The sequence below is a fragment of the Ochlerotatus camptorhynchus genome, unplaced genomic scaffold (genome assembly GCF_037179485.1).
Source record: "Ochlerotatus camptorhynchus isolate MF236.1 unplaced genomic scaffold, CSIRO-AGI_Acam_v1.1 ptg000112l, whole genome shotgun sequence".
NCBI lineage: Eukaryota > Metazoa > Arthropoda > Insecta > Diptera > Culicidae > Ochlerotatus > Ochlerotatus camptorhynchus.
In genome coordinates, this window is record NW_027040602.1 from 782,920 (window position 1) to 810,466 (window position 27,547).

Sequence of the window (27,547 nt, forward strand, 5' to 3'; positions counted from 1 at the left end):
CAGAAAATAGGAAAAACAATTTAAGTTTCAGATTTGTTTTATACTTTATTTAGTGATATTTAGCGGTTGGAAGCCTGCTTTTAAAATGTATTGTGTTACTGAAGATAAATCTGGCATTATTAAGTTTAAGAAAATACAGTTAATTGCATTTTAACATATTTTGATTTTTTTAAATTGTGTTTTGAAGTACTTTAATAAATTATTTTCTTAACATTTTGCTTGACAAGGGATTAAATATTCCATGAAGAAGAAAAGCAAAGTCCCTGAAGGACTAAATAAAGCAAAAAGAAGAAGACTTTTGATTTCAAAATATAACATTTTCGGAATTGATAATCTTGTTAATTGATTAATCGAATCGAAATCGGACACCACTCAGTATTTTTTTCTTTTCATTTTTCTTTATTAAATAGACTTACCTTGCACTGGTTCGTCCCTGAAACCACCCAGTTAAGTTACCTTACTTTTGACTAAGACTGTTAAAGCATTTGGTAATTGAACACCACGGGTGCATTCCTTGTCAATGTAATTACCGCTAATTTTCACACAGAGAATTTCGCTGCAAACACCATGCAACCTGACTGGCAAATGATCCTGCAAGCCACAGGAACAGGAGCAATCCTCGTCCATCTAAACGGGATGGCAATCGCCGTTTTATCAAGGCAAATATTTGTTTCACTTTTCCGCACTGGCCGGAAGAAATTCATTAGATCGCAGGAGGCGTGTTTCCATGCCACAGACACGTACATATGGCCAACTGAACAAACACGTTCGCTTCATGCTCGTCACGCAAGGCACACTCTGACTAAATACCCCATGGAAGTAATTTATTATCCACAACTACGTCCAGCAGAGAATGCCAGCAAGCGAACTATTGTAAATTTTACACTAAAGGTTTTCTTTCTTTTTCCGTTTTCCAACTTTTCCATTTTCCAGGACTCTACAAGAAGATACCACAAATGAACAATTTCGTCGTATACGAGGGTTTCTTCACCAACAAGGAGCATGCTTCGGACATCGACGGTCGCCGTATGCACATCACTGCTAGGTAAGTCCATCGCAGTTTTACCGAAAACAAATATAAAATATGAAAATCACGCCAAGAAATTAACACTTTGTGGTGCTTTACGTTTCAACGGAAAACTATAAGGAGAGTTTATGGGGCGCGTTTTTCTATTTAATCACAATAATCTCAGCCAGTAACCGGCAATTTGTGTAGCTAATCTTTCACAATGCTTTACCTTCTTATTTCTAACCCCTCACTTCAATCAATCAACAAACAATCAACCCCCTCGCACCAACAACAGTCCTAACACGAACCTCTTCGGGCCCACATTCACCAGCGTCGGGGACCAGAGGAGGTCCAGTTCGCAAACGCGTCAACCGATCGTATCCCCGCCAGTCGTTCAGCAACCCCCGGTGGGTCGCTATGCGGCAAAACGACCGTCCTGCAGTATGGCACAGGTAACTAAAACAGAACAAACCGCCTTCTAACGTTTATCAACTACTAAATTTGATGACAATTATAAACATCCTTGCACGCTTTAACCCATGAACAAGCTCTAAACGCTTAACCATTTTTCCCATTGATATTCCATTCACGGAAAGCTTAACTATTTTCACTCGGCAAGCTAACTTCCGCTATATGCTCCTGTTCGTGGCTTTAAGGGAGAACAAAAAAAAAGAGGATTTAACTTATATCTTTTTATAGTTTTTGGAATAGTTGAACGAAAGTTGGAACTGAGTGTGATAACAGCTGGCAGAACATTGGCCACCACACCGAAAGCTATTAAAATGCAAATCTTGACGCCTTCTAAAAACGAAAACCTTGCACGCCATTTAACTTTAACCAACCACCCCATGCTGGATTGTGGAACACCTCACTTAACTTCTTCGGTAGGTTGTGGGTTATTAAATGGAGTAATAAATTAAAATGGGAACAGCAAGAATCCTTGGCGATGTTTTCTTGCCGAGATATGGGTTGATAGTTTGGTTTCTTTCGTTGAGGTTGGTTGATGTGATTGCAGCAAGGGTAAATTGAATTTTATCTGGATTGATTAAATAACAGGAGCAAACTTGGGAAATTATGTGCAAGCAAAAAATAAACCTAACCAAGGTATTTATGAGGCAAAAAAACATTATTTTGTGCACATTCAAGTGTGTCCAAAATTTCTACAGCTACTTGGATTTTGATACGTACAGTCAACATCCATAAAAATCAAGTCTTACGATATTAGTTTCACTAAATTACAATTATTGGGTATTAACCTAAGCAGCAATTAAATTAGGGTCGAAACTGAAAAGTCCACATTTTAAGCAAAAATTCGTACGTCGATTTGGCGATTTGCTCGAGAATTTGTTGTTAGGGGAAGATTGGGATTTTGGTTTTTCTTTAAATGGCACCTCTTTTTTATGTATTAAGGATATGATCAAAATATGGTTATGTTATTTTTTCAACAGTATTTTGTTATAGAAAAAAAAATGCTCCGGATATATTCCAAATGCAATTGAGAGGTGTCTGATAAAAATAATTTATTTAAATTTTATCTGCTGCTTTATTTTATTTATTTTTTGATCTCTTCTAGAAAAGGAAAATTAGAAACTTGCAATAAAAATTGCTACCATATTTTGAGTATTTCTTGAAATGTCAATCTATAATGTTTCGACGTAACAGCTGCCAGTCGCCATATCGCTGGTAAAACGCAGTGGAACTGACCTGTACGGCAGTGACCACTACCCCATACAAATTCAACTCTCGGCGACCTTCGTCTCGGTGGTAACACGGAGGCCGCGATGGCGGTGAACAAGCGGACTGGGAAAGCTACGGCGCCACTGTGGAGACTCTACTACTACAGCGGAACCCGAACAATATCGAGGACCTCTCGGACGCCATATACGAGGCAGTAACGGCCACCATCCACAAGACCAGCAGCGTACCGGGGAAAAAAGCGATCCCGCTGAATGGATTTCCTGGAAGGGATGAACGCAGCGAATCAACACCCTTAGTCGCAAACGACGCACGACACCACTTTACGTCCAGGTTAATGGTTCCACGGTTTCCGATCCGGAAACGGTAGCTGATGAACTTGGTACCTACTTCGCCGAGCTCGCAACCAAGTGACAAGTATGACAACAAGTTCAAGCAGAAAACCAAGTCATCGACCGCATCCATCGCAGACTTCTTAGTACCCCCCGACACCGCCAGTACCGGTATAAACCAAGCTTTCTCTTGGCATGAACTGCAGCATGCCCTTCGCTACAGCAATGGGAAGTCGGCGGGACCCGACGAAATCGGATATCCTCTACTCAAGAGGCTACCGGTACCAGGACAGCTACGGATGCTAGACCTCTTCAACAAGCTCTGGCTCACTAACGGGTACCCAGCAGTATGGAAGGAAAGCTTGGTAGTTCCCATCCCGAAAGCCAGGGTAGCCACCCGTGAAGTCAGCAAATTCCGTCCATTAGCGCTAACATGTGGTATGGCAAAAGTCCTAAAGCGTATGGTCGATCGAAGACTGAAGCAACACCTCGAAGCTGAAAATTTCTTTGATCACCGACAGCACGCTTTCCGACAAGGTTTCGGAACGTCTACCTACTTTGCAACCCTAGGGGAAGTTCTCAAGAACGTCTACGACAGTGGCCTGCACACCGAGATAGTATCGCTCGACATATCGAAGGCCTTCAACAGAACGGGACAACCCTCATCCTTAAGCAAATAATCGACTGGGGTCTTAACGAATCCATCGTTCACTTCATCCGGAACTTCTTGTCCAACCGCTCATACCGAGTCGCAGTCGGCAACAGCAAATCCCGGATTTTCGGATCGGTTATCGCCGTTTCCCTGTTTCTCGTGGCGATGAACGGAGTCTTCCGTCAACTACCGAAAAACATATATGTGTTCGTCTATGCCGACGACATCCTCATCGCCACCACCGGACCCACGCCAGTACGTACAAGGATGAGAGTCCAAGCGGCAGTCTCCGCCGTTGCCAGGTGAGCCAACTCAGTAGGCTTTGAATTATCAGCCTCTAAAAGAATCAGGTGCCATGTCTGCCCTTCTCGACACAGAATTAGCGGACCACCGATCAAAATCGACGACCAGTCCATACCGCTGAAGAAGACAGTCCGAGTTCTGGGAGTTCTCGTTGACCGATTCCTCAACTTTGAACAGCAGTTCAATGCAGTCGAGAAAAATTGCCGCAACCGAGTGAATCTCATCCGGACCATTTCCCGACGTGGCGAGTGCAATTATCAACAGTCGCCTTCTATGCGGGTTGGAGATGACCTGCATAGCAACGGATAAGCTTTTAGCTACGTTGTTAGCACCAGTCTACAACATCTACGTCCGGATTGTCTCTGGCCTACTGCCATCCACGCCCGCTGACGCTGCATGCATCGACGCAGGCATCCTGCCTTTCCGCTTCCGTATAACCGCAGCTATCGCAACCAAAGCCGCTGCTTTCATCTCGAAGACATCCGGAAATCAAGGGATCATCTCCTCCGCACGGCTGCCAACGAAGATCTCCCTCCAGTGGTCAGGATCTACTTGCAAGGAGACAAATGCTGGTAAACACCATTACCGAAAATCAAAAACCGGATTAAGGACAGGTTCAAAGCCGGAGACAATTCATGGTCATGGTGGTCATGAAAAGGACTGTAACTGAAATAGGGGGGGGCACTGCGGAATACCAGCCAGCTCTGAAGCTGACTTTCTGGCTAAGGCAGGACCATCTGCCCCTCGCTATACAAACGAAGTACCGTTACACGATGTCAAGCGCTGGATCGTGAGCAAAGTACGGGAAGCTTGGGACGCAACCGCTCCCTCTTCATCAGACGGATCAAAGGGACGACGAGGAAATGGACAGAACAGTTGAACCAGCGGGATCAGAAGATAGCGTCGCGTTTGAGGACCAGTCACACCAAGATCTCGCACGCCGTTCCACAGGACTTGCGTAGGTTGTAGAACTCCAGCCGTATGCCCTCAGTATCAGAACCTGCGAGAATTCCATGCGCGACCTTCTGGGTGATGATTCCTCCACACTGGCAGCAGTAATGCGCTTTTTTAAAGGATGCTGCATTGTACTTTAAAGTTTAGTCTTTTTTTAATTCCATTCGGCTGTTGAGACATCTCGGCCTGGTGGGGGCCCTCCCGGTTCCCCCGGTGTGGAGCTCTGTCTTATTCAGATTTTAATGCTGTGTCTTTAATATGTCGTGTAAATGTACGATCGAGCCAGGAACCAATTTTCGGTTGAAGTAAACACTATAAAAAACTACTCTGTTGGGGGTCCTCCTTCTGAGGCCCCATCTTTCATGGACGAGATGTACTGGCTAAAAATCTTAAAAATAAAGTAAAAAAAATCTATAATATTTCTAGGTATCTAAAATCTGTCGCTCTATTTATGTGCATCATATATATACTACATACTTCTTTGAATTGTTCAATGAAATAGTTGTAGTCATAAACCACTGTGAACTAGCTAAACATGTTGTATCTACTCGAAATCCTGATCGTCTCGAGAAAGTTGCCATATTCGGAAAAGTTGTTAAGCAGAGATCTTCTGTTAAGTTTGGAGTTCCATAAATACGTACTACTAGAGTCCGTATGAACGACAGGTGTATTTTACATTTCTATATATTTCCATACATTAATCGCTTTTTAAATTTGTGTATTCGTCAAAATTGATTAGAAAACCAAGATCCGCTGGGTAATCAAGAGCTTATTCCAGAATTATCTGACTATATGGCATTTACTGTACATTAGGGTGGGTCAACTTTACAACTACCTGTTCCCCATTGCTCTTTCATACAAACTTGACCCACCCTTAGGTAGGCCTTGTAAAGTAAAATCTGACGAGTCAACACAACGCAAACGGATCTAATGTGGGTGGCCCTTAACCGTTCACCAGTGCAAGCGCGTCCCTAAACAATTTCTACATTGACCAATGAAATAGAAAGTGAAACTGATAGTTTCCACTTTCCCTAGCAAAGCTAACCCACTTGAAAAGCGACGCATGGCAGGACCTTTTTTTCTCTGCATTGCTGGACAATGACCTGCATTTTGTCCTATAAAAAACTAGCCCACACACCTTGCCCTGTTTGGCTTCCATTCGAGTCAATGCCAGCCAATCCTTTTTCCGTGGCTTTATGAATGCATATTTCTTAGCCCTATCGTGTCAGCCTCTTCCTGCCAGTCATAGTAGGCCAATCGTGTCGTGGCCGGTCAGTGTTAATTTTAAAATTTGCGGCGAAATTGTGTCACATTTGCCGCATGCTTTGTTCCGTTGTTATATTCACAGCAGAATCGCATGATTTCGCTTCATTTAAGTGGTTTGCTGCTTGCAAGTCTACTTTAAAAATTCACCAGCACACAAGGTCATCACTGACGTGCTAATGATGACGACGACGACGACGACACAGGCTTGGCACGTAAATAGGTACTTACATAGAATTGATTTTCGATTTACAAAAAAAAAAGGCTCATCGCGCATTAAATTGATACGTTCACACAAGGAAATGGATACATCCAATGTACAGCAATCACTCATTCATTCAAGCATTCTGAGCAATCCTGAGTGTTGGTGCAAAGGACCATCACTTTACAGCAATGGTTGCATCAAATGGAAGGATCATTAGCCACGTCATGTTCAAGTAGAACATCCATCAGGGAAAGTGTTCTTCGTTTGCATCCTTCCTCACCTGGCCTGTAGGGGAAGTTTAGCATATGCTGCTTTCTGTTTTAAAACCATTAGAAATCATTTACAGTGATTTTGATGTTAATGATGATGACAAGTTCGTTTATTATTCTCCATGCAATAATTTGTAATTTGCTTCTTTTTCGAGAGTTTGCCAGCTTACAACTTAGTATTCTTGAAGCTCCGTAACGTGGGTAGATTACCTTTTCGTGGTACGTTACGGGATGTAAGATCTACCACCGATTCCTAGTCCTGACTACTTCAAACTAGGGGAACAGGATTTTTCAGTAATCTAAGGAACACATCTTACTCCTTGTTACTTTTTATGCCTTGTTGATAGTGACAAGACGAGGATGATCTTGAAACAAGAAACTATGTGATTCCTAATCTTCAATTCGTTGTTCCCTAGTTTGAAGTGGTTAAGACTAGGGTTCTGATGCATGGTCATTATCGGTGTCATACCTTAATTTTGCTGCTAAGGAATCCAATTTTGTCTGACAAAGGGGCGCGCCATGCAATAATTTGTAATTTGCTTCTTTTTCGAGAGTTTTGCCAGCTCTCAACTTAGTATTCTTGAAGCACTTCCACAGTTATTAATTGAGAGCTTCAGGGTGTCGACTACATGGATAATTTTAGGGAATTCCATTTAAGACCTGGACATTTAGGGAATCTCAGAGATTTTTTTTTTAAATATCAGGGGAATCTCTGACTGATCTCGCTAGCCTCATACAATTTAATAGGCATATCCATTAAGGTTAAAATCCCTCAAAAATATCAGAGCCTTGATATAAATCTCTTTGCATCTTTGAATAGAGCTATGCATTGTTGGTTGTGACAAAATTTATTCTCCAAGTGGATAATTGCGTCACTGTGTAAACCGGATGATGTTCAACAAAATGGGTTGGGGCTGTTCATATGCTACGTTGACATTTTTTTAGAGGTTTCAGGTTTCTTCCAGCATAGACAACCGTCAATACAAATGTTTATAAATGTGTATGGACCGTAGACACTCGCCAACCATGAGAAAGAAGTCATGAATGAGAAAAAGTTTAAATTACCGATAAGTGAAATTATTGAAAGATATAATTCCGATGCGCTGAAGGCACGAAAAAATCGGGTTGTCAGCGTTTGGTTAAACGTGTTTTCCTGAACAAATTTTCAACGGAGCTGAGTTTTGACGTGCGCACCGGAAATATATTTTGCAGGTTTATAGATAACTGTTTCATATGCAAGAAGGAGACGGAACCGATTGCATATCTATCCCTAGCGGAAAATCCTAAAACAGTCAGAAAAGCAACTAATAAGGGTGTGGAAATTGCCATGTTAAGCCTGGTACACAGCTGAAAAGTAATGACGTTTTTACGTGCTACGGGATAGGACACGGAATGCTAAAGAAACTACTTTTCCTTAGCATTTCTTGACCCAGTACGCAGTTCAAAAGAAATCGGTAAAGGAAAGATCGATTACATTAGTATCTTGATCGACATGAAGGTGGCGCATTCTGAATGCAATTTCACTTTCCTTGCGGAATAATGGTCTGATCAATTATTCCATTAGGTAATTTTAACGTTTGCTGTAAAAACTATGTTTTGTATGCATTTTAACAACATACAAACTGATAATTGTTGATTTTATAATTAAACGACACCCCCCTATGATCTCAAAATTTAGCAAAAGACACCTCCCTATAGCTGTAAAATTTTTTTTTTTGGGAATATTCCTCAAAAATTACTTTTCCGTTTTCTTTCAGCTGCGTACCAGCCTTTAAGGTGTTTCGCTGTGAGATCCTTATTCTTGCTACCACTTCGAAACATTAGTGCACAAATATCAGCTTCCACGACACGTACTACAATGAAACTGACAAAACTTGTCAAATTCGAGGTGGAAGTGCATTTATCGCCTACGTAGCGGCCATATGTGGACTCTACAAGGAATCACCTTAAGGAGAAACTTTTGGTGATTAAGCAAGCATCCTACACTCTGAAAAATCTTCACGTCCGATTTACGTGAAAACATAGGTGGTTTTCGTCCACCCTATTTTTATCGTAACTTTTACCGGAATGACACGTAGCCAATCAAAATCCAGCTTTGATTATCTACGTGATTATTCAAGTAAATAAGACCCGATTTTCACATACTGCTTGCGTGAAATCGAAGTGAAAATTACTGAACAACTGGTAACTTTTACGTGATATTCCGTTTTGTTTAAAATGCTTTTCACGTAATTTGTATGTGAATTTTGAATGATAATAATGGAAAGTATATATAGAAGCAGTCAATATTATGCAATTTTATCGGGCAGATATAAAATCCACGTGTTAAAATTAATGCTTATATCTGCTCATAAAATTGTAAATTATTGACTAATTGATTATTATGAGGTAGAAACCGAGGTAGAAACGAGGGGGCGACACATCTAAATCTCAAGTCTAGATGCGCACTAGCGAATCAATCTTCAAAAAATCTTATTTAATTTCTCGCATCTACTTGTATCGCGCATCATCTTTTTGCAGGAAATCCTCAGAATCGTCATCAATCTTCTTTCTATCTACTTAGCGTGCGCGCTGCTAGCCAGAGCAAAACACAATCTATTCTGCATCGTAGATAAAGTCGTCTCCCTCGGGTAGAAACGTGTATGAGTTTTTTTTATTTCTGACAAAATTTTAACAACTGTTTGCAGCGATGTTTGCAGACTCAAAATGCTGATGCCACCGTCTGAAATTATAAAACTAGAAAAAGGCGACATATCCACACAGACAAACAGACATAACACTCGCAAGTTGTTCATCGAACAAGCATTTAACGGACAATTTGAAAGTATCGTAGTTGGTAGTACCGCCACCTGTGGCGCGCATAGTCAATTCCCTTGCGTTTGATGTTTACACACTACCGCCATCTGTTCAGTGTAGTGCCCACCACAGTATACTGAACAGATGGCGGTAATGTTTTAGCGACGATGTTTTACAGTGGGAAATATTCAATGCGTTATGTCTGTTTGTCTGTCAATTAATGTAAAAGAATCAAATTACCGTCCAATATTTGCAGCAAGCTGCTGGAAAATTTTGAATCTTTGAGGTGTCTTCCACCACGCTCGGTGACGTCATATTGATTTTGTTTGCCTACCTGAAAATCACGTAAATCCCGTTTTGCGGAAATATCGAAGTCCCAAACACACAAACACAAATACACCAAATCTGTTTACATTAATATGCGGTCGATTTCACCAACATTTTTAGTGTACATGACGTGCAATTCAGGTCAAAGTTACTAACGTCACGTAACATTTGAGATTGTCTAAATACAGATCAGTTGCGTGATATTTCACGTAAATCGAACGTGAAGATTTTTTAGAGTGTAGTGACAGAAAATGCATGTGGGTGGAATCAAACTGATTTATATCAAAATGGTTACCGTTTCGTTCACACATCGCGTTCAAAGAAATAGAGAAGGATTAGTAATTGACAGATGCGCGTATTTCTTATACTATGTGCAGACTTCTTCAGTGCTTGTACTAATACTCGACTGAAGAAACCATCGCATCTTACCGAATATATAGTAAACTTAGATCTAATCTTATGTAGAAGCAGGTGGAGTACGAATGTTATCAAAAGGCTTTACAAAGCTCTGATAATGTATAGCTCCCAGGTTTACAAACAAAGTGTTAATTTGGGCCACCCTTATGTTCACTCATACCGCCATAATTCGAAATAGATTGAATGATTGGCGAAGAGAATCTATCATTGGTTTATATAAATTGATTGAAGGATCTCTTTAGAACTAGGCTAAATATCAATATTACTATGTGTCTTTCGTTCAGCCACTATGAATAGTTCATGTGAATCAGACATCCATATCGTTCTGTAGAATCAGTCGTTCGGTCTTCAAGCAGAATCGTTAGGTTTGCTCGTTTGTTTTCCATGCAATAAATTGTTTGCCGTCATATCAGACCATCTTAAGAATCCTTTTTGCTTGCATTCTAACTGGGACAAAGTAATTTACCCATTCTGCGGTTGCTTTGGACGCAAACTAATTCATGCACTGGCACTGGGACAGCGTACAAGTAATTTTCCTCTAAAGTGAGCATATAAGTGCCTGCTATATTCCTCGCGCAAATCAAATCATTTTAATGCATGCATGCAATTCTCAACATAACGTGCATGAATGCTACTCGATACAACACCTATCATTATTTTGGTGTCAAAATTTCAGTGCTTAACTTTATGATTACTATCTTGTGGGTGGAAAATAATGAAATTGCTTATCCACTGTGAAATTACCTCAATCGTTCCAGTATAATAACAGTTTTCTGTGTTCGTTCCTATTTCAGATAATTCACAACAGTCCCACGGCAGTATCAACCGAGCCCGATAGGTAAGTGTAGCGTGATGAACTTTGTTTTTAGTAAACTTTTAGCTTTGTTTTGTTCTTTATCGGTTTCATTTTAATTTCGCCATTATGTTTTAATTTCAGAAATTTTATATAGAACTCCATCACTTCACCAGCAAAAACGTATTTAGTTCACACAAACACACAACGGATATAGCTATTAGCATACGTATTTATGGTTTTCGATTTAGTTTCAATTCTCGACCCGGCAGCGTAAAATTATTGTGATCCGAGTTTACTTTGGCCTTCCCCGCGAGGACAACCAAGAACCAACCAATCGTGAGATGAACCTTATGGAGTATTTTTTTTAAATTTTATTTGGTATAGAAAATGCTTTGACTATTTTGTAAGATCTTTTCCACCCAGCGCTACGAATCATTTGTGCAATCATAATTTTAAACGAAATAGATAAAAACAGAAGACGGGCTTCTCTTGCAATATTAATTGTTTTGCCTACATTAATTGATTTTTCAATTCAGTTTTTATATTATTTGTCATCTTCGTTTTGTCGATACTTAATAAATTGCACGCATTTTGTTTTACAAAATTGTTATATAATTGAAAATTATTGGTATATATTCTAATAATATCACCACCCAAATGCTAGTAGAATACTTACAATTGCTAACGGTAGTTACTAACCAAGTTTGAACGCAACCAAAATCGGTTTGTCACTTTGTGTTTACAGCACTTCCTCTTCCACTAACAACCATCATGCGCCTCCAGCTACTTCCGCCTTTACTGCTAACAATAATGAGTACGAAAATCATCATCATGACCATGATCATCATCATAATCATCCTGATTCGAACGAGTATGACCAGCAGCAGCATGATTCAGATGCGGAAGCACAACCCAGCAATGACGGTGTTGCTGAGGAGGTCCTATCGGCTAATTTGAAAAATTTGTCCATGTCGGAGCCAGCCGACTACATTGACCATCAGGCCAATAATCATCATCAACACCACCACAAATCGGGTCAAGAAGTGAAATTTGCCGATGAATATGCTGACATTCCAGATTCCGCTGATCCGGATCCGTACAGCTTCCATCCGCATCATCTCGAACTAACGCCACAGCAACAGATTCCGCACCAGGATCAGCAGATGATGATGACTAATCGTGAAAATTCTGCTTCTCCCCAATCGATCAGCCAGCAACAGACGCCGGAACATCCGGGTCTGAAGAAACCCATGCGCTACACAAAGCAACACACCGGATTGAAGAACATGTCTTCGGGAGTGGGAGCAGCTGTGACTCCATCCGGAAAAATGGAATTCGACCAGGAAGAGAACGAAGGATTCGGCTCGGTGAAGATCAATCGACCGATCGGGAAGTCAAGTACGCGGAACAGTCTTTCCGGGGACAACGATAATGAATCCGTCCACTCGAAGGGTTCCGACAGTAGCCATCTGACCGACCATGGACATTTCGATCTCAAATTCTACCACAATAAGTTGTGGTAAAAAAAAAACATTCCAAACCTCTTTTCAACAAAGAGCTATCACTCTTTTGATCCTGTAGACCAGAAATGTAAAATATCACATTGATCTCATATGAAACTGAAGATTTAAGAATCGCATTTCACTTAACTAACGGAGGTTGCATGATTTCGTAGTCGGAGTAGCTTATCTCGCATTTGAACAGAAAACCACAGAACGATATTTATTGTTGTGTAGATGTCAGAGCTTGTTGTATCTAGTAGCAATGTTTAGTTATTGCCAAGTAAGTAAAAATCGTTGCAAAAAAAAAAAATGTTAATTACTTCCGTTTGGACCTTGTTTCGTTACCAGCGATTGAATTTTGAATTTTGTTTTGTTGATTTTTGAAACGATACCCTATCAACTCAATAGTCAACTGTAATTCGTTGCAGAAATATTCAGGAAGACTTCCTGAAAGATTACATCATCCATTAGGAGGATTGTTGCTCCATACTACTATTACTACTACTACTACTACTACTACATCCACTACTTCTAATTCTCGATGATCCTGATGATTCCAACATAAGAACGAAAACCAAATAAATGTGCAATTTAAAATTAAAATTTCGATATTGTAGGGCTTTAGAGAACAAAGAAAACAAATACAACACGTGCAAATTTAGTATTAGATAAAAAAAGATAAAGGGAGGAACGCTAAATGATCTGAAATGGGTTTACCTATCTATGAGCTATTAATAAAAACAACCTCTAGCAACTATGAAACTTCAGTCAAATATCTACAATAAATGAAGGCTAAGAAATTGTTTCATTTCAAGGATATCACATTGTTGTTTAGTAAGAAAACAAATATTTATCATTTTTTATGTTCTGATTGCAGTCACTGTCATTGGACAAACTCTTGAAAACAAAATTGTCCATTTGATTTGATCCACAACGACGTAGTTTTTGTCACCTCACAACTGACAGAGAGTCACGTCGACTCACAGATGAGTAAATAACCTGATCATAAGTCCAAACATACAAATTGTTATTTATTGTTATTGTTATTGTGTCATGCTGGAGGGGGCATTGAGTCTGGTCGCCAGTGTAATTTTGGTGACCAATTATACACCTTCCATGCAGCAATCAGATAGATAAAGATAAGATGGCTCTTAGATAATGACTTATGCGAGTCGATTGAAATCAGCCGAATATTGAATGAGGGTTTAGGTGATCCTTAACATAGAAGCGTAGATGCATAGATGAAGGATAAGAGAAAGGAGAGAAAAAGGTATTGAAAAACAGAATTGGTAGAGAATGAGTGCTGATGAATATGCATTTATGTTTCATTTAGTTATAATTATTATCAATAATACTTATTGTATTATTGTATTGTATATAATCTAGTTATGATTATTGTCAATAATACTTACATTTCGATAAAGATGGTGCTGCCTACTTTACCTGTTATGTGATACTTATCATCACAGAGTCCAACCTTGAATAGCAGACCAGGTCCACTAACAAAACACTCGTTCCGAGAAGGGGTTTATGGTCTTCTTCTTCTTCTTCTTCAGGTTCACTCACCACCCGGAATGAAGGCTCGGTGCGGTTAGTAATATCAAACAGTGTTACATGCAAACGAAAAAACGAAAAAGAGATACAACCAGGATTAGTTTTTTAAAGTAATAGTTTCATCTGAATACCCAACTAACCATATCTCAGTGACATTGTACCACTCTGAACCCACACCTAAAGCTATTTTGTGATTATATGGTTACTTTGGTATTCAGATGAAATGTTGCGCAAGTACCAGAAGTTCAACAACGCCCAACTATGGACAGCTCAATGTTAATACCATTTACTCTTTGAATCAGCTTACACCAACATGATAATCTACTAAGAAACATCTAAGACTGTATAGAGATAAAGTTCAAAAATACAGTTTTAACTGATGGTACTTTATATACGTCAAACTGTCCAATATTGGACCCTGCCAACACACGGCGCTTGCACGGCAATGTGGGCCGTCAGAATGGTTCATCGGTTGCGAAGTGAAGTGCTTCTTAAACTGAAGCGATATATTTCTCAAGCCTGAGTGGAGCAAGGATGAATCCTAGGATGCCAGTGAAGGACGCGACTGGTCAGTTGCTCACCGACCCCACTGATCAGCTGAAACGCTGGTTTGAACACTTCGAACAGCTTCTACAAGTTTCGTCGGTCAACCAGCCATCAACATCTCGGCATGAACCGCCAAGAGTGCGACGCATCACTCGCGTCAATTCTGAGGCGCCATCCCTACCGGAGATCGAAGCTGCTATCCGAACCATGAAATCCAACAAGGCTCCCGGGGTCGATCGCATATCAGCAGAGATGCTCAAAGCTGACCCCATGCTATCTGCACAAATGTTGCATCAACTATTCTGCAATATCTGGGACACCGCGACTTTTCCGGCTGACTGGATGCAGGGCGTCTTAGTGAAGGTCCCAAAGAAGGGGGACCCAACTGTATGCGATAACTGGCGTGGCATTATGTTACTGTGTTGTGTTCTCAAAGTTCTATGCAAAGTTATCCTCAACCGGATACAGGAGAAGATCGACGCGACTCTCCGACGGCAGCAGGCGGGATTCCGTGCTGGAAGATCCTGTGTGGACCATATTGTCTCGCTCCGCATAATCTTGGAGCAGGTCAACGAATTCCAAGAGTCCCTTTACTTGGTTTTCATTGACTACGAAAAAGCTTTCGACCGACTCAACCACGAAAACCTGTGGGGCGCCCTAAGGCGCAAGGGAGTTCCGGATAAAATCGTCAACCTCATCGAAGCTCAGTATGAGGCTTTCACGTGCAGGGTGCTGCACAACGGAGCCCTATCTGACCCTATCCGGGTAGTCGCTGGAGTGAGGCAAGGATGTATTCTATCACCGCTACTGTTCCTCATCGTAATCGACGAGATAATGGTTGGTGCGATCGACCGTGTGCCGAACCGTGGGTTGCTCTGGCAGCCTATTACAATGGAGCATCTAAACGACCTAGATTTGGCGGATGACGTTGCTTTAGTATCACAACGGCGTTCTGACATGCAGAGTAAGCTCGACGATCTCGCCGAACGCTCCTCAGCGGCAGGTCTCAACATCAACGTCAGCAAGACTAAATCGTTGGATATCAACACGGGAAATCTATCCAATTTTACGGTAGCTGGTCAGGAAGTGGAGAAGGTTGAAAGTTTCCAATATCTTGGCAGCCAGATAGCGTCGGACGGCGGAACCAAGAGTGACATAGGTGCACGGATCAAGAAGGCAAGGGCTGCTTTTGCGAGTTTACGAAACATCTGGAAGTCAAATCAGATTAGTCTCCGCACGAAGATCCGAATTTTCAACTCTAACGTGAAATCTGTACTGCTGTACGCTAGCGAAACATGGTGCGTATCAGCGGAGATCACACAGAAGCTGCAGGTGTTCATCAACCGATGCCTGCGGTATATAATTCGTGCTTGGTGGCCTCACAACTGGATTTCGAATGCCGAGCTCCATCGACGGTGTCACCAGAAGCCGATATCGACAGAAATTCGGGAACGTAAGTGGAGGTGGGTTGGCCACACTCTACGGAAGAGCGGAAATGAAATCTGCAAACAAGCGCTGGATTGGAATCCAGCCGGACATCGCAGCAGAGGCAGACCCAGGGGCTCATGGCGGCGAAGCCTAAACAAGGAGATTAAGCAAGTCGACCGGAATTTGACCTGGGCCCAGGTCAAGGCGAAAGCAAACAATCGCCCAGGATGGAGATCTTTCACGTTGGCCCTTTGCGCCAGGGATGGCGCTCAGGACACTTAAGTAAGTAAGTAAGATACATTTCTCAATGTTTCAACGTTATCCTAACGTAAACTTAATATTATCGCCCATATGCCTGTCCACGCCCGAAACCCATCCACCACACAAAATCAAATAAAAATGTTTCTATATGGCAAACACGTCCAGACATAAACGAGAATATGTGTGTATATCTTCACTGTAACAACTACGGGTAATCATCGAAAATACTTGCATTTTACTCAGGCACTTTTGAGCAAACTGCAATCACTCTCTCATACTCGAAATGTGCCACGACCAAATTGGCACAACGACGCCCTATACGCTCTCTGACCAAAGCGCAGGGTAGTCCAAACATACAAATTGAATTTATTATGTGTTGTACATTCAAAAGGGGTTAGAATCTGTTTTTATGTGTGTTAACGTAACACTCTCATTTAGTGATTTAACGTCAATCGTTCAAGCGTTGTCGCATAATTTTCAAACAAAACCGACGTGGAGATTGTTGAAGAAGGTTAGTCGAGTCACTTTGTATATATGGAATGCAAATAAACAAGTTTGATGTTTGCCAATTCATGAACATACGCATACAAGCAGTTAATGAAATGTTATAGAATTCACTTAAAATTGAATAAGTTAATTTTCCGGACGTTTCCGGTTGATAACCGTATAACATTTGAAAGTTCTATTCCTCTTTGTTATAATGGTGAAAGAAAACTTTTCGAATGATTCCGGTTGCGTATTTTAAACCACTTTCAATATAAAGAGGCTGTTTATGGTAGAGCAACCGCCGGTTTCTTGAATATGCAGCTTTGTCAATGGTAAAGGCCCAAGCGCACCCCACACTAATGCGAACAATTACTTTACCTTACCCAAAATGCTTAAAAAATGTTTATAATCCCTGCTAAACTTTAACTGAAATGGTTATGGAACTTTACATGAACGTTTGTGTGATAAAGTTTTAACCTTATGTATTAAGGTTTTTTTTTTGAAGGGAACCTTACAAATAATGGGTTGTTAAGAACCATTGCTATTCCAAATTCGTGGGCCTCCGAGAACATTTAAGGGCGAACTGATGGTTCTCATTCAAGGACTCTTATATTGGTTGTAGATACTGTTATATGTAATCACTAGTTTTTATTCGCGTTACTCGTCTCCGGACATCTCAAATCACTCTGGATGTTTCGTCTTCTCCAATAACAGGTACGACAACTGCCAACAGAGAGACCTTCCTATTTACTTCAATTCAACGAGGAGACCTTTACTAGAGTACGTTAGCTGCAGTAGAGAACGTATCGTTGGCGATCAGCTGGAGTTGTTTCTTGCAAAATAGTTTGCAGTATTTAAGGTTGTTGATGTTGCTTGCGTATCCTAGCTCATATCGTCCTTTTTGAGAAAAAAAAACAATTTTCTCATGATGTCCACGTACGGGCGAGGCTTGAATAAGTTCAACGTGTACTGTGCGTGTAACGTGAACATGCAGACACTGAAAATGATCGTGCGTATGCGCCAACAGGAGCAATTGTCTCGTTAAAGACTAATAGCTATCACTATCACTGGAACCACCGTACTGTTTTAAATTTTCTATGGCAGACGTTTCCGGTCCACATTCAAATCAGTGTCAACATTTCAAAGAGGCGTAATTGCTTTTGTAAACATTGGCTTTAGCCATCGATATCTCGCAAGTAAATGCACACCCCTCCAAATTAGCAATGCTAGCTGGTAGATGAAATATTCCTCTGTCTGTGTCTTTGAAGCGTCATTAACTTTCATGAGTATGCTTTTTTCCATGAGAAATCGACGGCTAAATCCATTGTTTACAAATGTAATTACGCCCCTTTGAAATGTTGGCACTGAAATCAACAATTTTAAAGAAAAAACTCCAACCGTCACTCACGAAGTGTCAAACATAACAACAGCAGCAACTGAAAAGTTGTTCACAGTGGGACAGATATGCGTACATTTTTCAACTCGTCAGAGAAATTCGCAGCATAAGTATCACAGAAGATTTTGTAATGGAAAAATTTCTTTTTATGCAAAATTTTGACAAACTTTCTATGGAATAGTTGTATTACGTTAGTTTTTCGAAGCACAACCAAATTTTTCCGTGAAATTTTACGATAGCAGCAAAACGTCTGTTCAATTTAACTGCAGTTTTCTCATTTTTGTCTTTTGTAACATGGTACAGTTATGCTTCTACCGGCAGTATATTGATTAGAAAAATCTGTATAACATCACAAGAATCGGTATTCTGAGGACCTTTATCTATTTATCGGTATCCAACTTGGAAATAGATGCATCTGGCAACGCTGGGAGGAGTATTGAATTAAGTTGTGACAGCCCCCTGATTTTTTGTTTAATATAGCTTAGCAATTGATTCCGACTTCCTTTAATACTTTCTTTTAATTTTCCCTTGAAGTCCTATTGGCTACCCCTGGAAGTGTCTTCCACCTCTCCCAGATTTCATTCAAATTTTTACTTAAACATCTCTCGGAACTTTCTTCCGACTTCCCCAGATGTCCATCTAGCTTGAAGTGTATTTTAACTGACCCCAGAAGGTTCATACAACTACCTCCGAATGTTTCTACCAACTTCTCCTGGAAGAACCCGGACGAGGTCGTCGACTCCGGGGAATACCTCGTACTCGTTGTATTTTTGCAGATTTTGAGGATAACTTAACGAAGCGACGATAAGAAGGATAAGAAGCGATTGTCCGAGACCATTGGAAAATAATTCTTCGTATAATTCGGCGTAGATTCGACCAACAGCCTTCCTTACTCTTTCCCTCTCTAAAGGAATTTCGGATAAAGAATCTGTACTCGTTTACACTTTGAAGCTGACGTCTATTGAAATGTTTTATGCGTTAACATATGAAATTAGAATCAGCGAGCGTAAGTTTACCTAGTGACAATATATTCCCTACCAAGAGTTAACTTTTCTCTAATCAACGGGTGACTTTTATAAAATCTGAATAGCGTCTAGAGTAATGCTTTTTACATATACGAACGTGAATATAGAATTGAGACTAAGACAAGTACATAGTTTGATATTTTGTGCCTAACTAAAGTATACTCAAAATATTACAAAACATTTTTTTCTTTTCTTTTTCTAAAAACAATCAGACGGCTATACACAGAGGGATATAGTCTTATACATTTTGATAATTGTTCTATTCAACATGGTGTGTAGTATTATAGGAAAATTGAATTCGTTGTACAATTCGAACCTCTTCTTGCAAGGTTGAAAAATACTTGTTCGCTTTGTGCGTGCGACGATCGTGTCTTCTACCTTTAATTTGTTCGATAGGTTTTCATTTTCGTTTTGTTTTGCAAGGAAAAATTAATGTGATATTTCCTTTCGAAATCACAGAGTTCGTTTTTTTTTCAATTCACTTTCCAGCAAAGACTGGTTTGTGCTTTTCGTCTTGTTTTGGGCTTGTTTCAGTTTTACGTTGTAAGGCATTCAGATAATTGCACTTTTAGATAATTAGAATTGAAAATATGTAGCGTTTCCCAATTTGTGCGTTTTGATTTGATTCGGCAATTTAGGGGGGAAGTGGTTAATGGAATGCGTCGGTACTTACGTTCGAATCTTAGTCCTTCAGCTTCCGATTGGCTTCCGAGTCCTCACGGATTCGGTTGAGAGCATCGGTTTTCACGAAATCAACCGTCGTGTAGGGTGTTCGGGCGACGGGTGGAGGAGCTAAGCTACTGGAACCACCGGGGCCGTTACTACCGATGTGATTAGTTCCCGAATGGCCACCGAGTCCACCGTGATGGTTGGACGGTTTCTGTGGACTGTTTGAATGATCAAGGTCGAGATACTGCAAACGGTCGTCGTTTTTTCCGGGAGTACGTGGAGAAATGCCCGATAGATGCTGCAATGGGAAAAGGGAAAGTAGATATGTTGTATAGGTACAAGTCTTCCAGAACCTAATGAGTTATGGATTTAATAATTCCATATAGGGGAATTTACGTATTCTCGGCAACCTAAGCAGCGACCTTCTTTCTATAGCCTTTTTCTCTATGGAACGCACACATGTGCAGTATTGGTTTGTTTACAAACATTTGCTGCCAGCTGCTCTAACAATTTCAGTCGAAAGAATTGTCAAAAACTGTTTTGAAACGCTTTTACAAAGCTCCAATCTTCTCTAGTGAGAGCGAGTATTGTCGGCAACCAGTTTTTCTTCGGCAACCGTTCCATTTGAACTGCATGTAAATCTGCTGTTCTATTATCGGCAACTCGAAATCAGCTACAATTTGTAGTGCGTGTGTTTCATTCATTTCAAGAAAACCCTGCTAGATTGCTTTTTCTCAGTGGTAAAAATATAGTCAAATTGAAGCTGAAAGCATAAAGAATCGTTTGCATGCATTCAGCGAAGTGTTTTCGTAAGAAAATCCAGTGAAAATAGTGTTTCAATTTGGGTTGCCGAAAATAGTCTGTCATGCCGAAGCCGTCATTTCCCCTATGTACCTGATTGGCGTGAGAAACAAAATCAGTAAAATAAAACCTACTGAAGATTTCAACTCGAATCGTTGGATTCAGAGTCCAAAGTGCTAACCATTACACCATGGAACAAACAAAAACCTGAATGTATCCACCTATGGTGGATTCTTACTTATTCAAATGCCGACTAAATTGCTCAAGTCCGCCCAGGGAAAAGAAGTAATTGAATTACCTAAATGAAGTTCAGTACAGAATAATACGGGCCTACCTGAGCGGTCGATTTAAAAAATGAAAGCAAATCGATATTAAAGTTTGCAGTTCCTATCATTATGAAAACTCATTTTGCTTTCAATTGTCGCGACAGAAGTCTGATTTCATATTGTGCTTTCATTATGCAGTCAACTAACTAACTTAACTAGTAATTCTGCTGTTAATTTCTTGTTAAAAATCTGATTTAAGTTCATATGCTGTTGAACTAACGAATACTGTTTATTTGTTTTGTTTAACACATTTTAGGTCATTCGTGACTAAACCGAGGTGAGATTTGAGTTAAAGTATTTCGGTGTGAAAAGCATGGATGCTAACCATTTCCGCCAGGCCCGTCTTCAGTTAAACATTATGAATGCAAAATCAGTAATCAAATTGATTTCATTGAAAGCAGGATTAGTTTTCCGTTTGATTCAACAGTGCAAAATGTTGCTCTCATTTTTGCTGTGTTAACCGTTAAGTCAACCAAAATGAGATCAAATGGAGTATTCAAAATAAGTTACATCATAACAGCAAATTCTGATTTCAATTTGATCTCTAACTTTGCTCGGGTAGGAGCTCAATATGACAGCCAATGAGTTTATTCTTTTCTTATGTTATTTGATGTGTCGATGGGTTTCTTTAGATGTAAGAAAATTGTCACTTCTCCAGGTCACTCGTAACATGTCTGGATATTATCCTGGGTACCCCATCTGACTACCAATTACCTTTTTTTTTAAGTCTTATGTGATTTGATGAGTTTTGGCACAAATCAGAAACAGGCCACTTCCCTCGAAGCAACCGATATGACTAACATTGAACTTGTTTTAGAATTCTCATGTTTCGCATGATGGTTTTTGACCCAAGTCAGAACTTGAACTTGTTTTTAAATTCCCAAGTGATTTTATTTGTCGCCTGATGTATTTGACACGTGTCAGGTCGAATCTAGACTCATAACCCGTTTTCGCCGGCACATGTTCCAACCATATCTCTCATATTTGAAATCAAAAATATTGAAAAGCGTTCCACAATTCCTTTCATTTTAGCGACTGTTATTACGGGTGTCACTACACGGTGATAAGGAAGTGATACTCAGAATAAGAGCCGTGATTGCCGTACAAATCAAATGGGAATCACTTCACCGTGACGAAAAGTGACAAGTTTTCACCGTGAAGTGACATCCGTAATAAGCCCCACCTATCTTCCATTTTTGTTTTGTCTCACTGGCCGCCACCTGGGAGTACCCGGAACATGTCCGAATGTGTTGCTGGGCACTCAATATGGCTACCAATAAACTTGTTTACGAATTCTCATGTGTTTTGATGTGTTGCATGATACATTCACGGTTCTAGACAAAAAATATTCAGTTGCGTTCCAAAGGGCTACGGGGCCTTTTATTTGGCACTTATTGCGTTCAATTTAGTGATGTGCTTGCCGAAAAACATGTCTTACAAAAATAACATACACACACATACAGACATGGAACGATCTCGTCGAGCTGAATAGATTGGAATATGACACTCGGATCGAATGTTGGTTTTCCAAGTTATATGTATACTAGACTGGTTCAAAATATCGATTTTGCTTCACCAAGCTCATACTGCACTGGCCCGTTGAAGTTCATATGGGTAAAAGTGAACTTTTTGTTCTCATCGTCCTAGCACTTGGTCGGCAACACATTTTACTGAGATCTCAGCAAACATTATGTTTGTTAGCTGAAATCAGCAGCGCAGGGGGGGTCGATAGATTAAGTCCAGATGTGGGTTGGGAGCTGCCTCCCTGGCGTCAGTACGGAAAATAAGATCGACGGAACACAAATCAAACTGTTAGCTGAAATTCAGTGAAACATTTTCCTATACTCAGCAATCAAACGTCACTTTTGCTGAAATCTCAGAAAAAATGTTCAGCAAAAGTTGCCGAGATTCGGCAAATAAAATTAAGTTTTTAGTGTGATCGGTGTGCAGTTGTCTACAAACAGTCAAAGGATCTTTGATTGTTGAACTGTGCTCTACCCCATTTGGCATAACGGCCATTCCCAACTAACCAGTTCAGCTGATTAAAAGTTGAATAAGCAATTTATTTAGGTGCAGGGGTTATTGTTTACCTCGATAAGCTCCAATTCAGCTTTCAATGTTTTTGATCTGGCATAACTGCCGTTTGGCATAAAAGCATCAAATAATAGTTACACGTTTAAATTATAGTGTCGCAAAACAAAGACATTGTTGCTGATATTGTAAAGGGTGTCCACGATGAAATTGCCACACTATGAAATTGCTCTAACTTTTTAACCGTTGGGTAGAATTTTAATAAAATTTCGGTGAATTTAGTTCATAGTGCATTATTTACATCCTGCAAGTTTTAAAGTCCTGTGATCAAAACTCGCGGAAATGGAGTCGAAAGAACAGCTCGTGCGTGATAAAATCTTGCGCATTCATCACGAGAACAAGGATCTCTCGCATCGTTCCATCGCTAAAACGTTGGGAATCGCGAATTCCACGGTGTCGCGAGTGATTAAGCGGTTCGAGGAACGGTTGACCACCGATCGGAAGCCCAGAAGTGAAGGAAAAAGTACAACACCAAAAATCACAACCGCGTAGTTGGGGCCTTCAACCGAAATCCGAACGCCGTTACATCTCCGTTAGGGATGTGGCTAAGAAGCTGCACCTAAGCCGAAGTTTTGTCCAGAAGGCCAAAACTAAGGCTGGGCTTCGAACGTTCAAGGTACAAAAGGCCCCTAATCGCGACGAGAAGCAGAACAAGTCCGCCAAAACCCGTGCCAGGAAGTTGTACCTCAACATGCTGACGAAAGTTGAATGCTGCATCATGGACGACGAAACATATGTGAAGGCCGACTTCAAACAGATCCCCGGCAACCTGTTTTTCACGGCCAAGGATAAGTTCAGCGTTCCGGAGCATGTCCGCACTCAGAAGATGTCCAAATTTGCGAAGAAATTCCTGGTTTGGCAAGCCATCTGCACGTGCGGGAAGCGGAGTGCACCTTTCGTGACCCAGGACACGATGAACGGACAGGTGTACATAAAAGAGTGCCTCCAGAAGCGGCTGCTTCCTCTCCTGAAGGCCCACAACGTCCCAACAATCTTCTGGCCGGATTTGGCCTCATGCCACTACTCCAAGGACGTGCTGAAGTGGTATGCGGACAATAAGGTCAATTTCGTGCCGAAAATGTTCAACCCTCCCAACACTCCGGAGCTCCGCCCCATCGAGAAGTACTGGGCGATTATGAAGCAGCACCTTCTTAAACGACCTAAGGTAGTGAAGACAGTCGAGGAACTGAAGAAAGTATGGGTTTACATGCAAAAAACGGTTGATACACAGGTTGTGCAGAATCTTATGGCCGGGGTTAAGGCCAAGGTGCGGGCATTTGCGTATGGACTGTAAATAAAATACGAGTAAAATGGTAAAATGAAGTTTAATAGTTATTTCTCAATCCCTGAAAATTTGATGGCAATCGGATGAAAACTCGAATTTTGCGAATCAATTTTGTGTGTGGCAATTTCATCGTGGACACCCTTTATAACATTTCGAATGTAATTATTTGCGCATAAATTGATTCTTGTATATGGTATGAAAAGGGCGAAAATGCGCTGCCTCTCGGATGCCACAAAAAGCACGAGTCCTCAGTTCGCTAGAAGTCTGTCTTCGGAACGCTGGAGCAACCGTCTTCTGATAAAAGCAACACAACGAAGGGCCTGGTCAATTCTAGACGAAATACGGTTTAAATAAAGTTCTTTTTCACATTTATGCCAAATGGCCATTATACCGAATGATATCATTACAAATAGCATTATATCAAACAAATAGCATTATTACAAATAGCATTATATCAGGGTAGAGCCGTCGAACTGTGTGCAGTCAAAGTGTACAGATTAATTGTCAAGTATCAAGAAGACTGGCAACTTTGCCAGAATCCAAGTAGCGCTGTGCTTGAGTGAAGGCTGAAACATCGCATAGCAAAATGAGCAAATACACAAACCTTTCTTCAGAGGTTGTAATCTTTGCTATCAATAGAGTTCTTTTTCATCAAATTGCCATTATACCAAACGACATTATTACAAATAGCATTATGTCAAATAGGGTAGAGTCGTCGAACTGTGTGCAGTCAAAGCGTACAGATTAATTGTGACAGTGTAATCATGGTTAACAGGCAAATTGTTGACGGCTGTGGGGATTTTTATTTTTATTTTCGGACAAGTTTGGCCCGAGGATTTCAGACTAAATGATCAAAACATTAAAAAAAAAGTAGTCTTAAGTTTCCCGGTTTAGTTAAGGACAACATTGATAGAAACCACAAATGTCCGCGATCATGGCTGATTATACGAGGCGAATCAGCCATGACAACGGCCATTTGTGGATTGTATCAACCTTGTCCTTTAAGCTTTCAGATTAATTTGAAAAATGTTTTTCACGGTGAAGGAAAACTACAAAGAAAACCAAGAAAAACCATCTTCCCGTAAACTAAATTTTTCACAAGATTTTGTATCTGTCACTGGTGAAAAGAGTGATATCTAGATAGGCCTGGAATTAGGGCCTAGCAGCTTTTGTAAACAATGACTTCTCTTGATGATTTCTGGAGGAGGTTGTTCATTGAAACTTCCGGTCTGCTTCGTAGCATAGTGCTTGCTAAGAGGTGCCAGGTGGTAACCCACTGATTACCTGACGATCGGCCAAATTTGGAAGACGTCTGCATTGAATTGTCTCACATTGTAATATTCCGCCCACTATATCACAATCTGAAGAGTAGCTGAGCGGAATGGAGACAAGGAAAGCATTGGGTACAGGACCAAGTCTCTCCCGGCTGGCGCCAAAACAATGAACCTGGAAGCAACTGAATCAAGTTGTCATGGGGCACGAAATGATCCTGTTGCATGGCTTGGAGCTGTTGCAAATGGGGGGGGATTTGGTGCTAATGTTTAATTTGTTTCTGCATAATTTCAGGTATATGGGTGGGGGGGGGGGGGTTGTTCGGGGGTGTGCTAATATGTCATTTGTTTTTGTATAATTTCAGGTGTTAATATACCGCACGGTTCAACCAATTATGGAACGGTCAATGTTTAGTGGCAGGTATTGGTATACCGTACGGACCAGCCATAGCGTTTTTTTATATCCCTATTTAATGTATCGGTGTACTAGTTTGGACATTTTGCGCCGGCTAGTCACGATTGCGGCATGCTATACGGTCTGGCATGTGTTAACGCTTAGGCTTGGTAGGTCCTCACCTAACACGATGGGTTGGTAGTGGCCACCATGGTGAGGGCTGATAAATTACAATTACAGGATCCGGAATATCATTTACAATTGAGCGTTTTTACCTTTCAATACAGCCCACGTTTCCACCAGAACTTTGACATACGCTAGTAATTTCGGCTCGTACGCCATATTATTTTGTTTTGAACAAATCATTCGTCAGGTAATCAGTGGGGCACATCTTAGCAAGCACTATGCTACGAAGCGGACCGGAAGTTTCAATGAACAACCTCCCCCCATTCTAAATGATATTCCGGATCCTAAATACATTTTTGAAATGATAGTGTATGGCTTTAATAACAAGCATTACCGCGCACTGGTAGATCCAGAAGAGCGATTTAATTTGGACGTGAATTTCTAAAGTTAAAGTTACTTTTTGAGTGATTACAACACAAAAAATCAAAAACAATTCTAATTGTTTATAAAATAAATATGAATTTGAGATTCCAATGTGTTTTACTAGAGAAGTTGATTGTTTGTTTCCATGTATATAATTTATTTGCAAGAAAAAACGAACACCAGAATGCACAGGAATAGCCACGAAGAATTGCATAGTTGATTCGATTGCATTTCGTATTCCTCTTGTTTCTTATTCATACGAACGAAACGTAAATTTCATAATAATAACGTATCATTTTCATACGAAACATTTATGAAATCTATATTTGTCTATTTCAAAAAACATAAATGATAACGGAGGTGTTCGTTCATATTTCTATCGTATGAAATTCAAAATAAATTCTTTTGGTTAAATTCCATAAACATTTCGTATGAAATTCAAACGAATTATTTCCTCAGTGTATGGATCTAAAAATTGCCATCGTTAAAAAAATAATGTTCTTCAATCTGTTTGAGAACAATGCATTATACCAAAGACTCCACGGTTCGATTTTGGCACGATCTGATTTTTTCTCTTGTCACGGTCCGGTTCTGGCAATAAAATGGGTCCGATTTGACATCATGTTTCTCGAAGTGATGAGTACGATGAGTAATATGCACCACAACAAAAGTCTATTGATCACTAATGATAAATTGATCAAAAATGCTTTGCTTCGAAATGTACACATGAACTCAATATTAGGAACATTTAGGCCGACATCATCATGCTATACAAACCAAATATGGACATATTTAAAACGGCTTACAAGTCTCCATAAGTTATTTACCTGCATGCTGTGCTCTTGGGTATTTCCATAGACGTTTTCGTTGTGATTTTGGATATTGAGCGAAATGGGTCCTCCCTTGCGCCGCATGGAATTGGTACCAATCTAAAACGTTGAATTC

At 40.4% G+C, this 27,547-nt stretch overlaps 2 protein-coding genes across 2 annotated transcripts in view; one reads left to right on the forward strand and one right to left on the reverse strand.

Moving 5' to 3' along the window:
• Atat (alpha-tubulin acetylase) overlaps positions 1–13,290 on the forward strand; it is a 59,046-nt gene extending 45,756 nt beyond the window's left edge. The window contains exons 5-8 of the mRNA XM_065219874.1: positions 934–1,045; positions 1,305–1,461; positions 11,017–11,060; positions 11,764–13,290. Of these exons, the coding sequence (XP_065075946.1) occupies positions 934–1,045; positions 1,305–1,461; positions 11,017–11,060; positions 11,764–12,541 (1,091 nt within the window). The 3' untranslated portion in view covers positions 12,542–13,290. The remainder of the gene's footprint in view (positions 1–933; positions 1,046–1,304; positions 1,462–11,016; positions 11,061–11,763) is intronic.
• A 5,838-nt stretch (positions 13,291–19,128) lies between these two features.
• dos (daughter of sevenless) overlaps positions 19,129–27,547 on the reverse strand; it is a 38,865-nt gene continuing 30,446 nt past the window's right edge. The window contains exons 6-7 of the mRNA XM_065219859.1: positions 27,430–27,531; positions 19,129–20,183 (exon numbers count right to left, since the gene is read on the reverse strand). Of these exons, the coding sequence (XP_065075931.1) occupies positions 19,899–20,183; positions 27,430–27,531 (387 nt within the window). The 3' untranslated portion in view covers positions 19,129–19,898. The remainder of the gene's footprint in view (positions 20,184–27,429; positions 27,532–27,547) is intronic.